The 22614-nt window shown below is 31.1% G+C and overlaps 1 protein-coding gene across 1 annotated transcript; it reads left to right on the forward strand.

Annotated features, from left to right (window-relative positions):
- Positions 1-1157: 1157 nt before the first annotated feature.
- On the forward strand, positions 1158-21899 carry LOC139498574 (protocadherin Fat 4-like). Its single transcript, XM_071287018.1, has 19 exons — positions 1158-1495; positions 3739-3919; positions 5920-6222; positions 6524-6811; positions 7284-7586; positions 8022-8309; positions 10270-10563; positions 10886-11182; positions 11730-12068; positions 13187-13357; positions 13891-14061; positions 15221-15343; positions 17208-17399; positions 18001-18188; positions 18436-18661; positions 19350-19881; positions 20110-20151; positions 20751-20794; positions 21173-21899. Exons 1-19 carry the CDS (start codon positions 1418-1420, stop codon positions 21247-21249), a joined length of 4137 nt encoding a protein of 1378 aa, XP_071143119.1. The 5' UTR covers positions 1158-1417; the 3' UTR covers positions 21250-21899.
- Positions 21900-22614: the final 715 nt, after the last annotated feature.

The following is a 22614-nucleotide window of genomic DNA, read 5'->3' on the forward strand; positions in this document are numbered from 1 at the left end:
TGATTCTTTTTTAAAAAACAAAATGATGTACTTGGTGATTTACTAAATCTGGTCAACTATTGGACTATATGGTAAATAAGTCACTGATGTCGTATTTAATTTTGCATCTATTTTGGGTTATGTAAGATGGACAAATCTTATTATTCAATACAGTTTCAGAGTAAGTTTTCTTTATAGTGTTGATTTCTGCATAAACATTTACAATTCTTAGGGTATGTACCGTTTTCATATTCAATATGATTCATTCACTCTATGTATACCAAAACTCCTTAAAATTTTAGATATTATTTTGAAATACGATATCATTTGCAACAGCAATGAAATTTATTATTTACATATACTATTAAAATCATTGATAACAGTAAATGATAAAGCTAAAATGTTTTTAAAAATACTTAACTTCAAAATTATAATGAAGAATATTTATTAATTGAGTAGACTCGACTTAATATTATATCACCACAAAAGGAAATGTAAAGTGACATTCAACAGGATAATATATGAGCAATGTTGTTTTTCATTTAAATTTCTTACTCTGTTCATAAATATATATGATTGAACATGAAGCATATCTTTTTATTTTTAGAAAAAAAGGATTATAAATTCAAAGTTAAGAGTGACGAAAAACATCCTTTATATTTCAAATATAATACCAAGAATATGTCATGCTTTGTCATTCTTATAAGAAATAAGGAAGTGGTACCTCACATAAAAATAATGATTGATGTTTTTAAGTCTTGCTTTTATTTGAAGCATATTCCCCTGTTTATTTGATTTTCTGTTTGGTTGTAAGTGTGAATAGGACAGTGTTGACATGTACGATGCCTGATTACCTTCATAATATGATTGCCTTAATTGATGATGTAAAATTATTTTATTTTCATTTTAAAAAAGTAATTCAGCAACCTGTATAAGTATTCATACACGATTTGAATATAAAAAGCGCATTTAAGTATCATAACAAAAAATCTTTTCAGAGAGAAAAATAAAAATATTTCTTATTAATTCATTTAAATAAATAAGTTTAGTATGCATTTAATAATTACGTAAACAGCTATTTGCATAGTGGTGACCTGACGATATGATGTTACGAGAAAAGCGGTCATGAATGAATTCATCTGAATGATTTGAAATAATTTCGATTTATGTCATTCGAAGATATATATTATAAGCCTATTGAAGTGAATTTTGTTAGAGTCTGATGATAACAGTCATTAAATTTTACATGAATTATATTTATTTTGACATGTAAATAATGTATTGATGTCATCACAATCAAAACCGTTTAGACGAATCAAGATAGAGTCCATCCCACACCAGGCAATATTTCGATACATATGGTGGAAATACTTTAAACAGTGAAATGACTATTTCATTTTTAGTTTGAAAGTTAATTAAAGATAGGAAATAAAGCGAAATGATAATCTATTTTTATGGAATGAATACGGTTTGGTTGTTTGCATTGTCTGTAATAATTTATCCAGCAAACGGAGCTGTAAGTATTCAAACCTTTCGTTGAACTTCAGAACATTTAATGATTTAATATAATTTATTTATTCTATATATTTTAGAAACAATGGTCATCATTTTTAGCAAGTTACTGTATTTATTTAATAAATTTAAGAAAACTTATGGGAAAAGCAATGCAAAATAAGTTTTTACATACATCATGTATATTTATAAGTATCTGTAGTAAAGATCTATGGATCTCCTTTTCGCATTTCCAAAGATTGATTTATATATTTACACCACGAGCAAAACGGTCAGACGGGAAGGCGAGACAGGAAGATTGTGCATATGATCGCATTGTGTTATGTGCAACAGGGATTTTTTTCTTATCACAGAATGGTAACACATAGGTTCGAGTTGTGCACCTGCTTATGGAAATATTTGAAGATTTTGTTTTACATTTTCCCGCAACATTTACAACCTTCGCCTAATTGCATTTACATTTACATCGTTAACATTCTACATTCATTAGTCACAAATGTTGCAAGACAAGACAAGACAAACACTTTATTAAAGTCTCACCACTTGTAACATATAAAATATACAGCTTTTTAAAACACAAGTTAACAACAAGAGCCACTCTACAAAGAGTTATTAGAGACTATAAAACAATTTTTCTTAAATTATATTACAAATACAAGTCAACTATCATGAGTATAAAGTACATTTTCGCTTTATTAACATTTCATAGCAGATTTTGGCAGTATAAAATACCATATTTTCATTTGTTATCAGACATACAATACTAACATGTTAAAAATAACATTACGGATATATGAATATACAGGACAGTTTAACAAAACATGTTTTTCATCTTCAACGTCATCAGTACAGTTAAAACATAATCTATTTTCAATATCAATATGTTCATAACGACCAGTTTCAATTCTGACCGGTGCTACACCACATCTAAATTTTTCTAAATCACTCCTGTATTTACCTGGTATATTAAAAATCAAATAATTTTCTACGCCATATACATTTTTGAACATTCTATATGTATGCAATTTATTTTTATCATCTGACATAATCTTGTCATATCATTCTTCCTTAAATTCTTCAAAATAAAATTGAGAAAGGAAATGGGGAATGTGTCAAAGAGACAACAACCCGACCAAATAAAAAACAACAGCAGAGGGTCACCAACAGGTCTTCAATGTAGCGAGAAATTACCGCACCCGGAGGCGTCCCTCAGCTGGCCCCTAAACAAATGTATACTAGTCCAGTGATAATGAACGCCATACTAATTTCCAAATTGTACACAAGAAACTAAAATTAAAATAATACAAGACTAACAAAGGCCAGAGGCTCCTGACTTGGGGCAGGCGCAAAAATGCGGCGGGGTTAAACATGTTTGTGAGATCTCAACCCTCCCCTTATACCTCTAACCAATGTAGAAAAGTAAAACATACATTTTCAATATTCTTAATTAAATCCTTGTTCAAAATATCACCATTGCACAAATATTTCATATCAAGTTCTTTAAACTTATTTTTACGCTGAAATTGCAACTTGGCTATTTGAGACTTTGACTCATTTTTAACTTTGAGAATGAATCAAGCAGATTAGAAATTATAATGAAAACTTTTGAAAATTATCAAATTAACAATTTCTAATATCATTAGTTGCACCATAACGAAAGGGGAATGCACTGATACATTTACAAAGTTCTTGCAATTAACGACTTGAAATAAAAAAAAAAAAAATTCTATCAAACTATGGTGATTTGTATGAATATCATGATACATGTAACATCGAGAGCATGATATAGACAAACAAACGGAATTTGGAGCTGTTGCAGACCAGAGGCTTTTTTTGTCTTTGCGGTTTTTTTTCGACAGTAAGATGAGTTTATTTTCCTTCAATTCGTTATATTTTCTTTAATTTAGGAGGCGTATTTGTTTTGTCTATATTTCCTCGCTTTTGAACGACGATGTTTAAACAGGATCTTCTTCTTTTCTTTTATTGTTTACACCTACATTCAATATTTCTGCATTACTCCAATCTCTTTTCAACATAAAAATACTCTGAAACTGCCTGTTTCCAGCAGAGTTGGATCTTATTTCATTGTAATAATTTTAGGTTTGAAATTACATAACATCACATTGAAGCTTCTAATATAATTTTTAGACTTAATATGTTGTACAGGAATCCTGGATTACTGATAATCTCTTACCTAATTATACACTTTTCTAGCAATAATATTTTTTTATTCGAATCAATAAACAGCCAGACATTACAAACCTTCCGGCGACAATAAATATATTAGAGAGCCAAACAGCCTCCATTGCCACAGCGGGCATTCTGTTTTCTTTGGCAGTGACGGACAATGAAACCTTTACGTGTAATGTTGATTCGACGACACCTGTTCCTACTGTACCAGCCTTCATCGTTAATGATGATAGTGGAGGTAAGTACCAAAAGTGACTGTAACAAAGTTGATAAGTACACATCATAATTATAATGGCTGTTTACATTTAAAATCACCATGAATAAAATGACTGAGAAGTAGGTTAGAAAGTGAATCACATTGTAATTACTTAGTATGTGATAATTGTTTAAGGGGGCTCGCGGGTCTAAATCATTTTTTTTAATTTAATATAGGATTTCTATATTTTTTTTCTATAAATGAACTTTATCTTATACTTAATAGAAAAATGAAATAAAAAAATGGGGTCACCGTTCATTTACGCTCACAATCTGCCTTTGAAAGAAGCATACATTTTTGTTAATGTCCTTTTTTTCTGTTGAACTAAAAGGAGAAATAGCTGTAATATAGAAATAAAAAATAACTAAATTACAGAAATCGCTCAAATTTTACAGTTATTTAGTTTATGTACAGCTTATTCGAAAACAATAATAAAAAATATAGGTCACCGATGAGTTAAAAAAAATATTTCGATTTTAATGCCAAAAAATGGCATTTTTGCACCAAAGCGAGATAATCTGGAGCTTTTTCAATGATATCTACATTTTAAAAGTCATCTGGGGCCAACAAGAATTAATGTTTTGGAATGATTTTAGTACCATATCATAAGGTGACAACTACTTAAGGTAATAAATAAAATTTGTAATGAAAAATAAATGTTTAATTTTTTTCTGAAAATCTTATACCCGCGAGCCTCCTTAAATGCTTTCAGATTAGAGTGTTTCCATGACATAATCGGATTTTAGTTTTATTTACTCGGGCAACTTTTCTATCCCATAATAATAACTTTAGACCGAGTGTACATACAATTTATCTACATATTTGGTTTATATATATAAAAACACTATGAACTAGATTATGCACATATATATACATTATAATTCAAGCTGAAAGTCTCATTGTCTGTTGAAAGTTCGACACATACAACAGACGTAAAAAATAGACGTCATAATTGTAGAAAAGCGTCAAAATTGCCTTTTAGCAAAGGGAGCCGCGAGTTTTTATACCATTTTATTTATATAAATCAATTCAAATATAATCGGTTTTTTTTAATGAGCCCTATAATTGTAACCAGTAAAGCTATGGTAAAGCAACTTCAGTTGTTAATGTTTTCATTGGTCTTAAAAGTTGAGTATGATATGATTGTGTAATTTAGAAATTGACAGATTATATAATATTCTAAGTGAATTTTAGGGAACGCAACTCATCTATATCAAACGAAAAACGATAGGAAAGTGGCACTAGCTGCCAAATTCATGTTCACCGATTTGACTCAAATTCTCAATTCTCAATAACAATGTAAAACATTTTCCCAAACTTCCAAAAGTATAAAATAATCAATTTACAGGACATGGTCTAAATAAGATGTAGCGTCGTTTCGTGTGAATTTTATTCAAGACGACATCTAATTAACTATCGATTTTTACCTTCTATGACCATATAATCGATGAAAACATAAACATAGATATAAATAGATTAAGCAACTCGTGCACTTGGATTTTTATAGGTCTGTTATATTTTGAATTATAGATTAACAATTTATGTTTATCGTCGTTTTTACCTATATAAGAATTATGTTTTGTGGATCGAATCAGTTAATCAAATTATTTACCTTTGTTTCACTTTCAATGTTGACATTCTTTTCCTTAAAATAACCGTACACGGACAATGCTTGCGTTATTCTATCTCTCTCTACGGGGTTAAATTGGAGTTTACATAAATACGGATTTAATGAGGTCGAATTAATCACTTGCAAGTGAATAAGTCATTATCAATGTTTATTAGCTTAATTTGACAAAATAGAACCATTTTAGTTGATAACAAACAAATTATTTTACTATTTCACTGATTGAAAAAAATAATAATCATACTTTAGATTTTGTATACATCTCGTAGCTAGTGACCCTTTAAACGAACTCGTTATATTCGATCATTATTTTCTTAACTACAAATTGTTTATTATTATTTTGTAATATTTTCAGCGTTTAATTTCTATCTAGCCAATAACCCAGGATTTGAATATGACACAGTTAGTTCCTACACAGTTATCATTGCATGCACAAACGCCATACCAGAAACATCAACAGCAACACTTACCGTGGACCTTACTCCTAACACACCTCCTACTTTCACTGTGTTACCTGCAACCAAGAGCATACCAGAAACATCTCCTATTGGAACTACAGTGGCAACTCTGACAGTAACGGACACAGATAATTTCACATGCATCATTACTTCTCAAACCCCAAATCTGGTAACATTCAGCATGCCACATGTCGGTACCAGTGAGTATTTTTCGAATATACGTGTTTATCTATTATAATACGTAATTGGGTTCACTGGTAATTTAAAAGAAACTAAATCGCACCAAGCATAAAGTAAATGTTCCATGAATATATTAACACGAAGAGAAAAGTATGATAAAAAGTTTCTATCATTTTTACCACTAGGTATACCTTTAACGTACCAACAAATATTCATTTTCATATGAAAACACAAATGTGGTGCATAACAATGTATACGAAACCACACAACTTGTTTATTCTATAACACAACATCCTACTGAGATTTTTGTTTTATTCTTAGATTATGAGATTCATTTGGTCAGCAGCTTAGACGCTTCAACAAATTCTGTTCATACTTTGAACATTACATGTCAAGACGATTGGGGATCTACAACAAAGACATTGTATGTAACGGTACTGGCCAACCCACCACCCGCTTTTACAAGTTTTCCTGCTTCCGTGTCGGTGAATGAGCATGATGCTGGTGGAAACAGTATTTATACGATCGAAGTCAATGACACTGATTCGTTTACATGTAGCATCTCCACTACACCGACAACATCTGCTTTTACGATTGACCCAGCAACAAGTAAGTTCGAAAGATAAAAAGATAACGAACTAATCCATATTACTAAATTTCACGGCGGTACATTTTTAATTGTATTATGCACATTATATACAATTTACGACTGAAATCAGAATGGACGAACACTTTGAGTTTATATAGTCGTTTTCCATATAACAGTAAGAATTTTAATGCAAACGGTGGGCGCTACATATTTAAAATGAATTCTTAAAAAAAGAAAAGAAAAAAGTCGACATATTATAACTTCAAATATTAATTAAGGTAACAGACTAGTCGTTATCTTAACTACACTTTTGCTCACAACTGGGCCTGAGCGCTAAGATAATTATGCCGTTGTTTTAAAATTACAGTCTAATCTATATATCTTCATATTATATTTCGGTATCCAGAAATATGATTTCTAAATGTTTGTTTTAAACATGAACATTATTTCCCCCAAAAATGAGCATAATTTAAATATGCAGATTTCTTTCAGATGAAATAAATCTTATTGCTGGCCATGGATTGAAATTTGACACACAGAATACGTATACAATAACGATCACATGTAATGACACTTCAGGCTCGTCAACAGCAATATTAACAGTGAATGTACAACAGAATACAGCACCAGTATTCACGAACCTACCAGTTACTGAAAGTGTCGAACAGACGATTGCTGTAGGAACTAATATTAAAAACATTACCGTCACAGATGCAGAAAATAACAGTTATACATGTGTTTTTGCAAATCAAACTCCTAATACTGAAACTTTTATTTTGCAGTTTAGCACACCTAGTGAGTAGTATTTATTTTTCTATTATCAATAAGTAAAATCACAAAAGTACTGAACTCCTAGGAAATTCAAAACGGAAAGTCTAATCAAATGGTAAAATCAAATGATACTACACATCAAACGAATGGACAACAACGGTCATATTCCTGATTGGTACGGGCATTTTCAAATGTCGAAATCAAAGAATACCAAATATTTCAAGCCAATTTTATAAAAAAAAAAGTAGACATTCATTGGCATCATCGATGTGCACTGAATAAAGATGACAAGGTTAGTACATAGAAAATCGGTCCATTGCATTTTGATAAAATAATAAATATTAACCTGATAAAACTTTGCAAACATGGTTTTCCTTTCTTTATTGTATATCCATAAATATAGTATTTTGATTAATGTATAATAAATGAAAAATCTATTCGTATATGTTTTAATTTCAGATTATGAAGTACATTTAAACAAGGCCCTTGATTCTGTGACATATACTATAGACATAACATGTTCTGACAACTGGGGATCGACAACCAAGACTTTGAGTGTTTCCGTAACACCAAATCAGCCCCCTAGTTTTACTGGTTTTCCCGCCAGCATAACGGTGAATGAGGCAGATGCCGGTGGAAAGAGTATTTACACTATCGGCGTCACAGATCTTGATACGTTTATATGTAATATCTCCACAACACCTACAACCCCTACAGCCTCCACCTTTCAGATCAATACAACAACAAGTAAGATAAAATATACTACAGAAGCCTTTGTGTTTTTCGATTTTAGTTTAGTGTGACGTCCTTTTTCACAGAACTACTACATATTTTTGTTTAGGGTCCAGCTGAACCTCGTATTTTCTCGCTGTTTAGAAAACTTATTGGTGGCCTTCTGCTGTTTTCTGCTCTTTGGGCGGGTTGTTGTCTTTTTTGACAAAAACAATTATTTAGAAAAACTAACGGCCTAATTTATAACACTACCATTTACGAGAAACAAATATGACAGATATGAACCAACGACAATCACTGAACTACTGACTCCTTACTTAAGAATGTGGCGGGGTATGGTTGATTTAATAATTTTTACGAAAAGTAATATGTATGACGTGATCAACGGGTAACAAATTAAAATATTCATAAAAGAACAGTCAATTACTAATTATAATAGAATCATAACAGCAGTATAGATAACATTATAAACAATATACCATCCTTTTTAAAATAGGAGAACACGAATGTTGAAATACATATCTGTAATGACGCCTCTGTGTTACTAATGACAAACGACAATCTTCCGTTAAATCCTGAGGGATGCTAAAAACGGAATTGCACGTTACCGTTCAGAATTAATCGTGTTTCATACTGCACTCGTTCTATTTGAGCAGTCAAAATGCGTTGACCGTATATTTCTGTCATATACAGTCACTGACCTGATATCACTTTTCCTCATGAATTTTTAAATAGAAATTGCCGAAATTATAATTGATTATTTACCTATTCAACCTGTTCTTGTTTCCAATGCATACAACGACTAAAACTTATTTCTTTTGCAAATTTTAAAGAAAAATAAAACATATTCACTTGTTAATATTTTTGATTTGCGAACTATAAACAATTATGTTTTATGCTTATTGTTGATATTTTAATTCATTTTTAAACACATTCGTTCACCATCGATTGCGGGTTTCAACAGATAATGTACATTTCATTGTGTTGTATATTTCTCCGCCTGCATGATATGAGGCCTTTTTATAAAAGGGGGAAGTTTCCCAATATTTAAATCAAATAATAACATTAACACATTAGACAACAATTGAAAATGTTTTTGTAAGATTGCAGTATAAAGACAATAATAGTGCATTGACTTAACATATCAACGATATTAAAGGATTCGGGCCGAAACGGGGAAAAAGCTCGGCAGAACCTCGCATTTCCCAGTTTCTAAGTCTCATCCTTATATCGTTGATATGTCAAGTCAATGCACTATTATTGTCTATATAATGTAGTGTTTAACATGGGAATTCCATTTGGAAACACAAGCCTTCAAATGTCGTATCTAGTTATATATCCTTAATAGACATGCAGATACTGGATTGTTGCTTCATAAAAAATAATATCAAAATGAGAAAATTGGAGTCATCACTTTTGTTATCAAGCTTATATATTTAGATGATTTGTAACAATAGAATGGCTTCTGTTTATGAAGACACGTGCATCGAACGAAGAACATAGTTGTCAAATAATGAACATTTTGATTATCATAAACAACGCAACGGTTGTCCCTTATGGAATAAAAATTGCTGAATTTTCAGGGGAACCTGTCGTAATCCCTCGTTTTAGGGGTATTTATGTGACTCAATTTAGTTGTTGTTTGTCTTTTCATCCCTTTTGTATTTACTAAATTGTCGTCTACCTTTTTTTGTTTACTGTGATGGCGCTATTTTTAGAACCCTTTAAATGAAATCAATGAGTTTCTTTTTACATAGTATATAAGTGGTGTGCATTGACTTGAAGTAAACTGGACATTGAACGGTCACCATGATTTTTGGTCGTATAATTCGTTCAAATGATCAGATACAATATAAGATTCGTTAAACAACAATGAGGTTACGGTTAGTTTGATATATCATCATACAGGCGGCGAAATGCATTGCATTGTTCGAGTTGTTGACTTCAGATATGTACTGCAAATTTCTGTTTTCAGATGAAATAAAATTAGGCAGTGGCCATGGTTTGGATTACGATACTCGGAACTCGTACATCATTACCATTATGTGCGCTGATGCTACAGGGTCGTCGACGGAATATTTAACTGTGAACGTACTACAAAACTCTCCGCCGGTAATAACGAGTCTCCCAGCTTCTGGGTCATTCACATCTGGGACAACTGTTAAAAAAAGTCTTCATAATCTGACCATCACTGATCCTGAAGGCGACTTTATTACCTGTAATATGAGCAGCACTCCAGTTGGGCCATTTAGCCTGGAAAAGAATGCAGGTAGTTTTTAATGTTAAGAACTAATAATTTGTTTACATTCAAAGCTTATTTGTTGACACATTCATTTAACATTATTGTCAGAGAATGAGCTGTTCTAAATGTCATTTGCACTTTCGATTATTAGTTTATACTATTTTACATTTAAAAAAAAATGAATTTTGAACATATCGGAAAACAATTGAGGATGAAAGTACCAGTTGGTTTGAATTGTTTTTTTTTTTCTTACATAAGAACATGATAACTAATGATTTGAAAAATAACACATGAGACATGTTTCTCTAGACAGAACTCACCTTAACTATTGTATTATTTTTTTTGACAGATTACGAAATTTACGTAGACGCTAACCCTACATTCTCACCTTCAACTTACGCCATCGATATTCAGTGCAGCGATGCCTATGGATCAACAACAAAAACATATACATTATATGTTACACCGAATTCGGATCCAGTAATCACCGGAATGCCTCTAACAGTGACAGTTTCCGAAACCGAAACTGCTTCTAGCACGATACACCAAATAGCAGTTACAGATGCCGAATCTCATACAATTTCATGTTCTCTTGTGTCTGTTCCAGCAGGCCCATTTTCAATTAACGAGGATCCAGCAACACTTTGTAAGTTGTATTTGCTTGTTGTTTTATGACTTATATTTTTCGACTTTGAAATAACTAGGTGTTTGAACTATCAAATTGTTTTTTCGGAATACAATACGCTGATCTGATGTGATTTTATGTATATTGTTTGTCCTGGGTTTTTTTTCTTCGACGAAATTAAGACATACTTTTCAAGTGATAAAGAGCAGCGCTTTTATCATTATTTTGTATTTGTGTTATTACTTCATTCAAATTAAAACAGAATTGAAAGATAATGTAAAAAAATAAATATTGTTACTAATCTGATGATGTCGGTCTTTTCAGCTGATTAAATTGCGATTTAACAGATATATAATTTTTACTCTTAAAAAAATATACTTTTCAAACATGCGAATACTGCTCACTATAGTAATGGAAACACGTTTTCAGATATTAGTTTTGCATCTGCGTTAAGTGAAACGTTAGTTCGAATCGGCTTTCCTCAGGCATGGTCCCAAAACACACAATACGATTGAAGCATTACAACTATAAATAGGCTTCAATGCTAAATAATATATTTCAATTACAGTGTATGAAGTTGTACTGGATGTGAATGCTATAGATTCGTTAGATGGTATTACTACCCCATCCCATACAGTAACAGTAACGTGTCAAGACACAGCGGGCGGAACAACAACTGGTGTTCTTACCGTTGATGTTACACCAAACTTGGCGCCAACTGTAGATAAACTTCCTGATCACTTTGAACTAAGTGAGAACCAAATTAATGAACTTGAAATTTGGAATCTGGGCTATACTGATCCAGATCCAGATCCAGATCCAGGAGTTGATACACCTGTTACATGTTTAATTGTTACTGACCCTGCAGGTGGACCTTTTGATTTACGCAAATCAGGAACGACAAATGGTAAGAATGATTATCTGGGAATCATGTTAAAAAATTTATAGTAGCAACTCATTTATTTCAAGGCTCATTTAGCATATTTTAAAATCTCTATCAACGCTTGAATGCATGCTCATTCTAATTCTAATTACGCCGCGTTTTTGCGCCTGTCTTAAGTCAGGAGCCTCTGGCCTTTGTTAGGTTTGTATTATTTTAACCTTTACTTTCTTATCTACAAATTGGAGTTTAGTATGGCGTTCATTATCACTGAACTAGTATATATATTTGTTTAGGGCCAGGTGAAGGACGCTTATGGGTGCGGGAATTTCTCGCTGCATTGCCGACCTGTTGGTGACCCTCTGCTGTTGTCTGTTCTATGGTCGGGTTGTTGTCTCTTTGACACGTTCCCCATTTCCATTCTCAATTTTATCATTCTTATGTATGAATGTAAGAAGATTGATTTCTTAAATGATAGAATTTTCATGCATGAACATCCTTTCATCCTGGAATTTATATTCGTTTTTGCGCTGTTACATTGCCGATATTTTATCGAGATATATCATTATTCGGATTACGTTTTATTGAAAAGCTGTCGGCAAATAAGACGACGAGAAGACTACAATTTTAGCAGTACTTTCGATGATTTGGATAAAATAAAAAAAGAAATGAGTAACTTTTAAAAGAACGTCTATGTACATGTGTTTAAACTAAAAAAAAACTCTAGCCATTCCGGTATTTGAAACATATTCAACTTTGTTTTTAAGTTATCGTAACATAATAAGACTTTATGCATAATTGGGATATCGAATATTTATTATAGAATCGGTAGATGTAGCTTACAAAACTCATAATAATGTATCTCTTATTTCAATCTATCATCATTTAGATTTTTGTAATAATGAAATATAGCGTTGAAAAATATAGCTAATATTCATTCATACCTCAGAATCAGTCTCTAAATCTATAATATTTACAAAAGGTCATCATACTTTATTACTTATTCCTATCTATCACCATTTATATTTTATTATCATTACAATACTATGCATGTTATTATGAAATAAAGAGTTTGTTTAGATTATATAGATTGTTAACATTATCGCATTAATTTTCATTTAGCGTTGACAGTTCATTTTGTTTAGATTACAGTTTATGGGTAACGGCAAATCCTAAATTCAACTATACTGGTGTGCCAACACACACAGTAACCTTCACTTGTACTGACCATAATAGTGGAAGAACAGGGAGGAATTCTAGTGGCATTTTATATGTTGATATTCTAGAGAACAGACCACCCGTATTCACCTCTGCTAGTACGTACATTTATGTAGTTAAGATTTCAAGTGCTACATATATTTATATATATTATAGGAGACTTTTGGGATGTTATTTTCTAATTATTTTGTTGAAAGATCTAGGTTTAGTCTTTTTTCAGTTCCATCACTCAAAAATATTAACAAACCTATTATCAGATGATTGTTACATATATGTGATAAAACCCAGCGTATATCAATTCGAATATCTTCATATATTTATGATGAGCTCGAGTAGGGGTGAGGTATACGCCAATGACACATCGACTGAACGATATATAAATACCAAAAAGACACAGTAGGGGTCAACATACAGATTTAAAAATAACCAATTATTCAGGTTAAAGTTTCTGTAGGAAAGAGGAATCTGTGAAATAACAGATGGTTTGTATCATGTTATTCTTATTTCAACTACGATTGTGTACCAACATACTATTTTAGCGATTAAAAGATTGCTTGATAGATTGATTATTCAGTAGCATTTAATATTTAATTAACCTTTTAATCTGTCTATCTGTTACCATATATTGCAGACTCTCATACTCAAAATGCACAGTCAACTCCTGTCAATACTAAAATATTTACTTGTGTTACTACCGATGCCGATAAAGATGATGCTGATAAAGATAACATTAGATACAGTATGGCCGTTAGATACAGTATGACAATAAACCCTTCAACAAGTAGTTTTACTATGGATCCAGGTAAGGTTTTGTTAGAACTATATATGAACACAGATCAAAGTATATATTATTGAATGTGTCCAGTTAAACGACGAATTTCACAACTTATTTGACAGTATAAATTGTTTATGTGTGCATTATGGTAAATAGCTAAAAAAAAAGATTGCAACAGACTTTTCACACGCTTTAATAACTTTCTATCAAATTGTTTTGGTCACCTAATTATATATAGGCAATATATAGTTGCTGCGTAGGGAAAATTGAAAACTTGTTTAACACCATTTTATGCGCCGCACTATACTGTACTACACGTTAAATCTTATACTAGTATATAGAAGTCGCCTAGATTTCATCACAGTAATTTGATTAAAACAAAAGCAATTGTATAATGCGAAAATAATTTTAAGGCCATTCAATTTATCTACCCTGCATGTGGGGTTGATCCGTACAGTAATGATAATTATTACAAAACGCTTCAACCTATTTATGATATTCGCATCCTCGTTGTAGAAATAAGAAAACATATGAAGTTAATTTTCTTGTATAGCAGGGTTTTAAGACAAGAACAACTGTCATAAACTTACAAGGAAACGTGTTTTATGTAATCAATATACATGTAGCTATTTAATATTTCTTGTGAATCCCGCCAGTATGTAAGAGTTTAAACCAGTCCAATGATAATTGTCGAATGATACACTTGTTAAAAACTGGCATGATGATGATGATGATGATTAAAAAAGTATGTCTATCAGCTGATTGAGAAAAAATCTGTCAGCTATTCAAAAGACGTGTAACATCCAACTTTTTTTTTTAAGAATAACGTACATTTTTGTTCTGTATTTAATGAATGGCTTTTATTTATTTTGAATTTATTGAACCATAAAATTAATTTTTGACTCTTCACATTGAATTATCCGCGAAGCAAAAATAAAGCTCAAAGACCTTTTTATATTATTTATATTAACAATAACAACGTACACACATGTTGGCGTACGAATACACAACGTCAGAGTGGGCGTGGCGCCATAAAAATTAACAACATTGAAAATAAAACTAATAGTTTTAACCAATCAGAAGACAGTAAATACACCAAATTCATTTATTCCTATTTTAATTTGTTAATGACATCATGCAGTTTAGTTTATGAAGGTGAATTTTAATGTTTTTGTTTCATTTTCAGTAACTTGTGATATCTGGACCACACAGGATCTAAAGAAAGAACTTAACAGTTTTTACACTGTGACAATAACGGCTGATGACGGCAAAGCTACCACTATTCAAGACCTTGGATTAACCCTTACAAGTATGATTAATATACATGCCTTTACGAATTGTCGCTGTCAAGACTAACCAGAACGTCGTATTTTCAAGGTTCCATCACATTTTTTATAACACATTTCTTTACTGATTCGCAACATCAATATATTTTAGGTATGAACGGATACAGAAAGTAAACAGTTCAGAATAGCTGAAAAATGGACAATGTAATATTTTGGTTAGCTTCAGCCAGCCCTGACAGTAAATTAATCTCATTGTTTTTAAACGTGCGACTTCTGATAGTATTTAACGTTAATACTTGACCAGATCCTGTATACATTGACTGCCTCTCATTTTTGATAATAATATATGCAGAATTATTTATTGAGCGTTCGTTTCTATAATAGCTGTCTTCAAGTGTGATTCAACTTGGTGAAAGTGTTGATAGCATGTACACATTGTAAAATGAATATCTTATATAAGATTTAAAGGGAAAACATGGAAAGTTTTATTATCTTTAGTATAACTTGAAACGGAGTTCTGAAAATTTAAATTAACCTACATTAATCAACGGAGTCATTTTTTGAAGAAAAAATATAGTTTTGAATTAATTTTTATTTTATATTTTAGCTTCCAATGAAATTTAACGGCAATAAAACTATTCTTACATGTCACTCCACGTACATCTTTTCATCAACACATCTGTTTAATGAGAACCATTATATTTTAAAGTTCTTGACGTCTGAAAGCGTTTCTATTAAAATGCTATTAAACCTTATATTAGGACCTCTGCTAAATAAATACAAATAAAAACGGTAAGATAATGATCGAGATCATATCAAGTAAACAGTTTTAATTATGGTCTCAAGAATGTATAGTAATTCTGGAAGAATAGTAAGGATCTGGACCGTTTAAAGTAATTTGAATCTTCATTCAGACTATTTTTGACGACTTCTCCATAATTAAACAAGTTTAATTTTGTTTAGTATAAATACCTACGCGATGTTGGACATTGTGTAGTATGTAAAACATTGACAAAAGATCAAGAAAGATTTTCACTTTCTTATGATTGACTGAAATAAATGTTTAAATGGAAAATAATTGTCTGTCTTTAAATATAAAAAGTCGTTATTTAATCAATTAAATAAAAGATATACCGTTCATAACAAATTCATGTATATTCAATTGTGCTAATAGTGTACCAAATGTGTCAATTTTGGTTGTTATTGTTCACTTGTACATGATTTGACAGAAGTATATATATATTATAAGCATACCTTTATAACTGTTTGACTAAGCGTCATAATAATTATTCGATAGCTTGAGTTTGAGGACGGAAAATGATGGCTGTGCAATACTAGGCTGTGTTGCCATAGCAATTTCCTGTCCTTGTCATGAAAGAAATAAAAACATTAGATCTGTAAAATAAGTTTGTAAGGATGACTTAAAAAAGAATTGAATACTACTTCCAAATATATTGTTTCCTCTTTTTTTGGACTTGTGCTAACCTTTTGTGGAAGTATATATGAAGACAAAATTCAGAGTAAAGTTTTTTGATAGACCAACAAACAATTCTTCCCTGAATTATTGTTTTCACTGGGATAGTGTTTTGTATTTCTCTATAGAATTTGTTAATGATTATGGTAATAAATAAATCAAAAATGTTATACTTGTCTGACCATAATTTATAATTTAAATCAAAAGGAAAATGAAGAAATTAGGTACCAATCGAAAAGCTCAATAATACCAAACATCGCCGTGGTCAACAATATCATGACGAAAGAAAAAAAAAAAGAATAATTTACATTACATAAATTACACACCCAAACCACCTCACTTTTAAATGAAGTAAGGTTTTCAGGAATTGTTTAACCTAAATACCTGATGTGACATTCTATCTCTTACAACAGATGTCAATACAGCACCAGAGATTACAAATATAGGGTTAAATCAAGCGGTAAAGATTTATTTTGATGAAACAACAGCCACCAATACATTGTTGTATTCACCAGTGGTCTACGATCCGGATACAGGACAGACACAGACAATAACTTACAGCGTGTTCCCTACTGGAGAAGTAGGCACATTTGATGTTTCTACAAGTATGTTTTATTACGTTTTCGTACTACGATTTTCTCTCATACTGAACTTGTAATTCGTGTTGTTTTCATAATTTTTGTTAGCAACGCCAATACATCAAGGGACGTTGTTCTTAATTCAAAACTATATTGAAAGAGCCACGCTAAAAAAGGGACAAATAAAATAATCTAGTAACTGAAGACATTGATCTTTATGGTGTATTCGAAAATGAATTCAAGTTTCTCGCTATCAATAAGAATCATTTGAAAACTAAGTCGACGAGAGTAAAACATTAATTGAAGTCGAACGTATTTAATTTCAATACAGTTTATTAATGATTTTGGATCTTCAGTGTTTCGATGTAGAAAGTTTCTTTATAATTACTAAATTTTACGTTTTATAACAATCTGCTCTTCAGATCCTCAATTCATTTTGTTGCAACGCTTCTCTTGTACGTATTATTGCTAAAACCTAAAAATGTTCTTGTACTTTTTATAATTTTAGTCAATCTTCTTTAAGTAGACACCGTATCTGTATCTTATTTATCTTATTTACTGTAATAAAACGGGTGACACTGATCTAATGTTTTATGTGCTGAAATTTGATTGCTATATATCTTTTTAGGTGAGATAAGATTAAAAAATGGAAAAACATTTGATTATGAATATATCAATCTGTACAAACTGACCATGTATGTCACTGACAACTACGCGACAACTGGTCCGTACTATCTGGATGTACACATTAACAATATACCAGAAGTATGTGGATTTGACAAGACAGTGTATGAAGCTAGTACTTATGAGGCAGGGGTAGGTTTTTATTAGTTAACATTTTAATTAATTTTATTACTGACGATAATTATTTAGTCGTCAAGTAGTTACTACAAAACACCAAACACACAGAAAGTATCTAAAATGTTTTCGTATTTTCAGGACTTTGGACCGGATTTGTTTTCTCTATCGATTTATGACTTTTGAACAGCGGTATACTACTGTTGCCTTTATTTACGACAATCGTCTATTACCCATGATTTTAGGATGATTTTGTATGTTTTAGGTAAGTGGAGGAAGAATGAACATTGGTTTCACTTTATCTGATGAAGATGATCCCGATTACCATACATTTTCTTTAGTCACAAATCCACATAGCCAGTATTATAAAATTGATCAATATTCTGGCGAAATATCCTTCAAAACAGACTATGACATTGATACCTGTGGATTTGTACACCCAACAAATGCAACTATCATTGTACAATGCACAGATCAATACGGCGAAACTGGTAAGTTGAATCATGCCATTTTATCCTCCATGCTAAGTTTACAAAATATAAAAAATGCTTTTACTACATCGTTGTCAAAATGATGCAATTTTTTGCGACTGTCATACATGTGAGAAGTTTAGCTATCAATAAAATCAGATTTAATGCACCTTTTTCTACATAAAAAAATGCCTGTATCAAACCAGGAATATGACAGTTTTATCATTTGATGTGTTTGAGTTCGTTATTTTTGTTATTTTACTTTTTGATAAAAGTTTAGTAATTTAGGTATTGGTCAATTTCTTTGATCGTTAAAACATTGCGAGGATAGAACATGAATGAAAAATATTAAAACTAATTGTGTCCATAAAAGCTTTTACAAGCAAATCCTTTCATGATAATAGTGAATTGATTGGTGATATGTTTTAGCAGAACGTGCGTCCATTAACAAATTAAATGTTTATTTCAGGAAGCAATTATGCAACTACAAAATGAACCTTGCATATGAAACATCCATACTGCAAAAATAAAAGGACCTAACTATAAAATAACAAAATATGTGTGATGTGATATAATAGACGTGTACGCCTATATGTAGCTTGCTATTTTTGTTCTATTAGTGTTATATTGTCCTTGCTTTGTTTTGTACTCATAAAGAGTCCTGATATGTCTGTTATCTCTAAATTGACAACAAATGTATTCCTTACAGGGACTGCCACTGTATCAGTATATGTCCAAGATGTCAACGATAATAAACCAATATGTAACAATACCGGTAATGTTATGATGGTAACGCAGTACACAAACCCAGGCGCCTTCATAGGAAGTATTGCAGCATCGGACTGTGACACTGGTGTCAATGCAATTTTGGAATATAGCGGAGCATCTGTCACTGGAAGTCAATACTATACCGTGACTGCTAATGGCAACGTTTACTTGACAAATACAATTGACTTTGATTATGGGACAGATCATACTTTCTTGATCAAAGTAAAAGATAATGGCATTCCTCAATTAACTGGGACATGTCAATTGACAGTTATATATATATGGACAACAACAACTACAACTACAACTGTTGCCACTAATATTCCCACCGACTGGTGGGATAAACCAGAGAACATAGCACTGGTGGCCATTTTGTCTCTTTTGGCATTGTTTCTTCTGGGTCTGTTGCTTTATTTGTGTTGTCACCGTGGATTACCTTGTAGATCTTGTAAAAACCCATTCAAACCATGCAAGTAAGTACATGTAAATACTTTAACAATATAAGACCTAATGCTCAAGAACAGAATATATTTGACATGTGTTTTTAAATTGGTATACCGGCAAACTTTCAGACTTCTTAAAACAATCAATATGTATCCAAATGGTATAATATCAATTGACAGATCAATTAAAATTATTGTAACGATATCTTGTCTCTTAATATGACTTAGGTTAATGTATGCATTCTTTACTTTCCATAGAAAATGCTGTAAGCCAAGACAGCCAACCAGAAGAATTGTAACGTGAGTAACCTTATTGAATACATGAAGCTTAGTGTCGAGTGAAATAATAAATAATAACAAGTCTAGCATTTTGATGATATTATTTTTCAAAATGATTTTTTTCCAAATAAAACAAAAATAGTTAGATATATGTTGTATGCTTGTTATTTTCTCCAAGAAAAAAAATTGCTTGGAAAAAGAAGCTTTTCATGAAAATGAGAAAATGTGGTACGTTTGCCAATGATGCAACTCTCCATGAAAGACCAGATGACATATAGCAGTTAAGGAAGTACTTAAGTCAGGTTTAGACATTTTTGTCATATTTTTGAACTATGAGAAATTGACCCATAACACTCATTTTTCTTTTCATATAAGATTTCAATACGTCATAAAAGGTCATTTACCTAAATTTTAGCATATACTATGTTTCTTTTCCTTTGATTAGAGACCCAAATAAAACAAATGCAAATATAAGGTAAAGGTCCAGGTTGACTTTCATCTGTCATTTGAAAGAAATGAAATAGCATGAAAAGGAGCTCCATATTTTTAGCTTATCTTCTATAACCTCAGTACATCCATACTAACTATGCATTTAAACATTTTTGTAAATAACATTTCAGTCCTAAAGATCCTAAGAAAGATCCATTCAAGTTCTTTGATCATAGTAAGTACTCGGAACAAAATATTATATGAATACAAGTTTCAGTAAACAAAATAGTCTTTAATAGATTTATTTGTTATTATCAAATGCTTTACTGTATTTTTCGATCCCAATTTTCATATATTTTTACGAGTAAATACTGAAGTAGTAGTTAAACACCACACTACTGCATTACTATATATTTTCTGTAGTAATTTGGAATCTTCAAGATCAAAAGAGAAAACTATTCATGAATGAAAGTTAACATTTTAAAGAATAGCACAATAGTTTTTGTGAATTGAAAGATGAAATAGTTACATAATTATCCATTTGAGAGAATAATTTACTCTTTTTTTTCTCTTTTTTAAAAGAAAAGCTTACTAAAAGATGTAATCATTTCAGATGACCTTAATGTCAAAAGAGATATGTTTTCAACCAGGGATCAAGTTACAGATGCACCAATACCGATGAAGATGTAATTTGTATCAAACCGATATTGAACTGTGACACAAATATGAAATTAAAAGGATTACAATATGAAGATATTTTATTTGTATAAAACAGAACGTATAATAACCAAATATGGAAAAATAGAATTGATTTAAGGTGCAGTATGACACATGTTAACCAGAACTTAACTATCTGACTAAAATTGAATTGAACTTCACAAACAAAAGGGGAAACGAGACAGGCCAACATTTCTTCTGTAGTAAGGTCAGTTTAAATTCTCTCATTAAGATTGTTTCCGAAAATATGTTTTCAATGTTTTAATATTGCATTTAAACTGTAGCGCTTTAATACTTAATCATCACTTTTTGTATTTCAAAGAATGATCCTTTGCTTTTAGGCCTACATAACAGAGCACTTCAATGCAGTTAACATTCCTTATTTCATATTTGGTTAGCGAATAGTAGTGCATAAAACGTAATGATATAGGAATATATTTGTATAGTTAGAATATTACACTAGTATATTTGTACACCTTTATTCTAAAAGTGGATGACTAAATGTTGGAAAAACTATTGTATTTGTCATTTAAAAAGTACTGCGACGCTATAACGATATTGTTATTAATTTATGAATGTATATACTGTCAATTTATTACTGTATTAAAATCTTTTTTAACATATGTGTTCTTTGTTTGCATTTACCTGTTTATCTCTTTCACCTGACAATTTGGAATTATTCATTTATAGTGATCAACCGTGTTCACAAAGTAATACATCCAAACTCCACTGTTATAGTATTTGAGATGGTTCTCGTGGTTGTATGAAGAAGTATTGCTTCAACTTGTTCGGAGGTGATTGTGAAAATATTGGCATCTATGAAACGTAATAGCAGATGACAACATTGACCATATTTATGTTTGTTACTTACAGTTAATTATGAATAACATGTTTGTTTGCTATTATTCATTTGCATAAATACAAAATAGGTATCATGCTATATCATTTTAATGAAAACCCTACCTACAGAATAGAAAACAGTTAAAATATAACTCTAACCGATCCTTGGAATAAATAAAATGTATATTATAGATTTATGAATAGTGATGACATTACGTTAGACCGACATAATCAAGTACACACGTCTAGGTCATGGTGCATGAGAAGATCTCTTAGCAATGACACAGAAAAAAATAACACAGGATTTGGACCACACAACAAACCACACTCCAAAAAATAGTTGTACAGATATAGACAATTACATAAGATAAGAACACATCGATGAGATAGTCTGACTAGCTAACGGTACACACTGTTGTATTGTTTAAGTAGTTTGTCATCCCAAATCCCACACAACACTTTGTCTATATAGTGAAAACGTTTTTTGAGTAAAACCAC

The sequence above is a fragment of the Mytilus edulis genome, chromosome 12, assembly GCF_963676685.1.
Source record: "Mytilus edulis chromosome 12, xbMytEdul2.2, whole genome shotgun sequence".
NCBI classification, from domain to species: Eukaryota; Metazoa; Mollusca; class Bivalvia; order Mytilida; family Mytilidae; genus Mytilus; species Mytilus edulis.

Coding starts and splice junctions, on each gene's coding strand:
- LOC139498574 (XM_071287018.1), top strand. CDS start 1,418: ATGATAATCTATTTTTATGGAATGAATACGGTTTGGTTGTTTGCATTG. Junction 3,920..5,919: donor CGTTAATGATGATAGTGGAG/GTAAGTACCAAA, acceptor TAATATTTTCAG/CGTTTAATTTCTATCTAGCC. Junction 7,587..8,021: donor TTTGCAGTTTAGCACACCTA/GTGAGTAGTATT, acceptor TTTTAATTTCAG/ATTATGAAGTACATTTAAAC.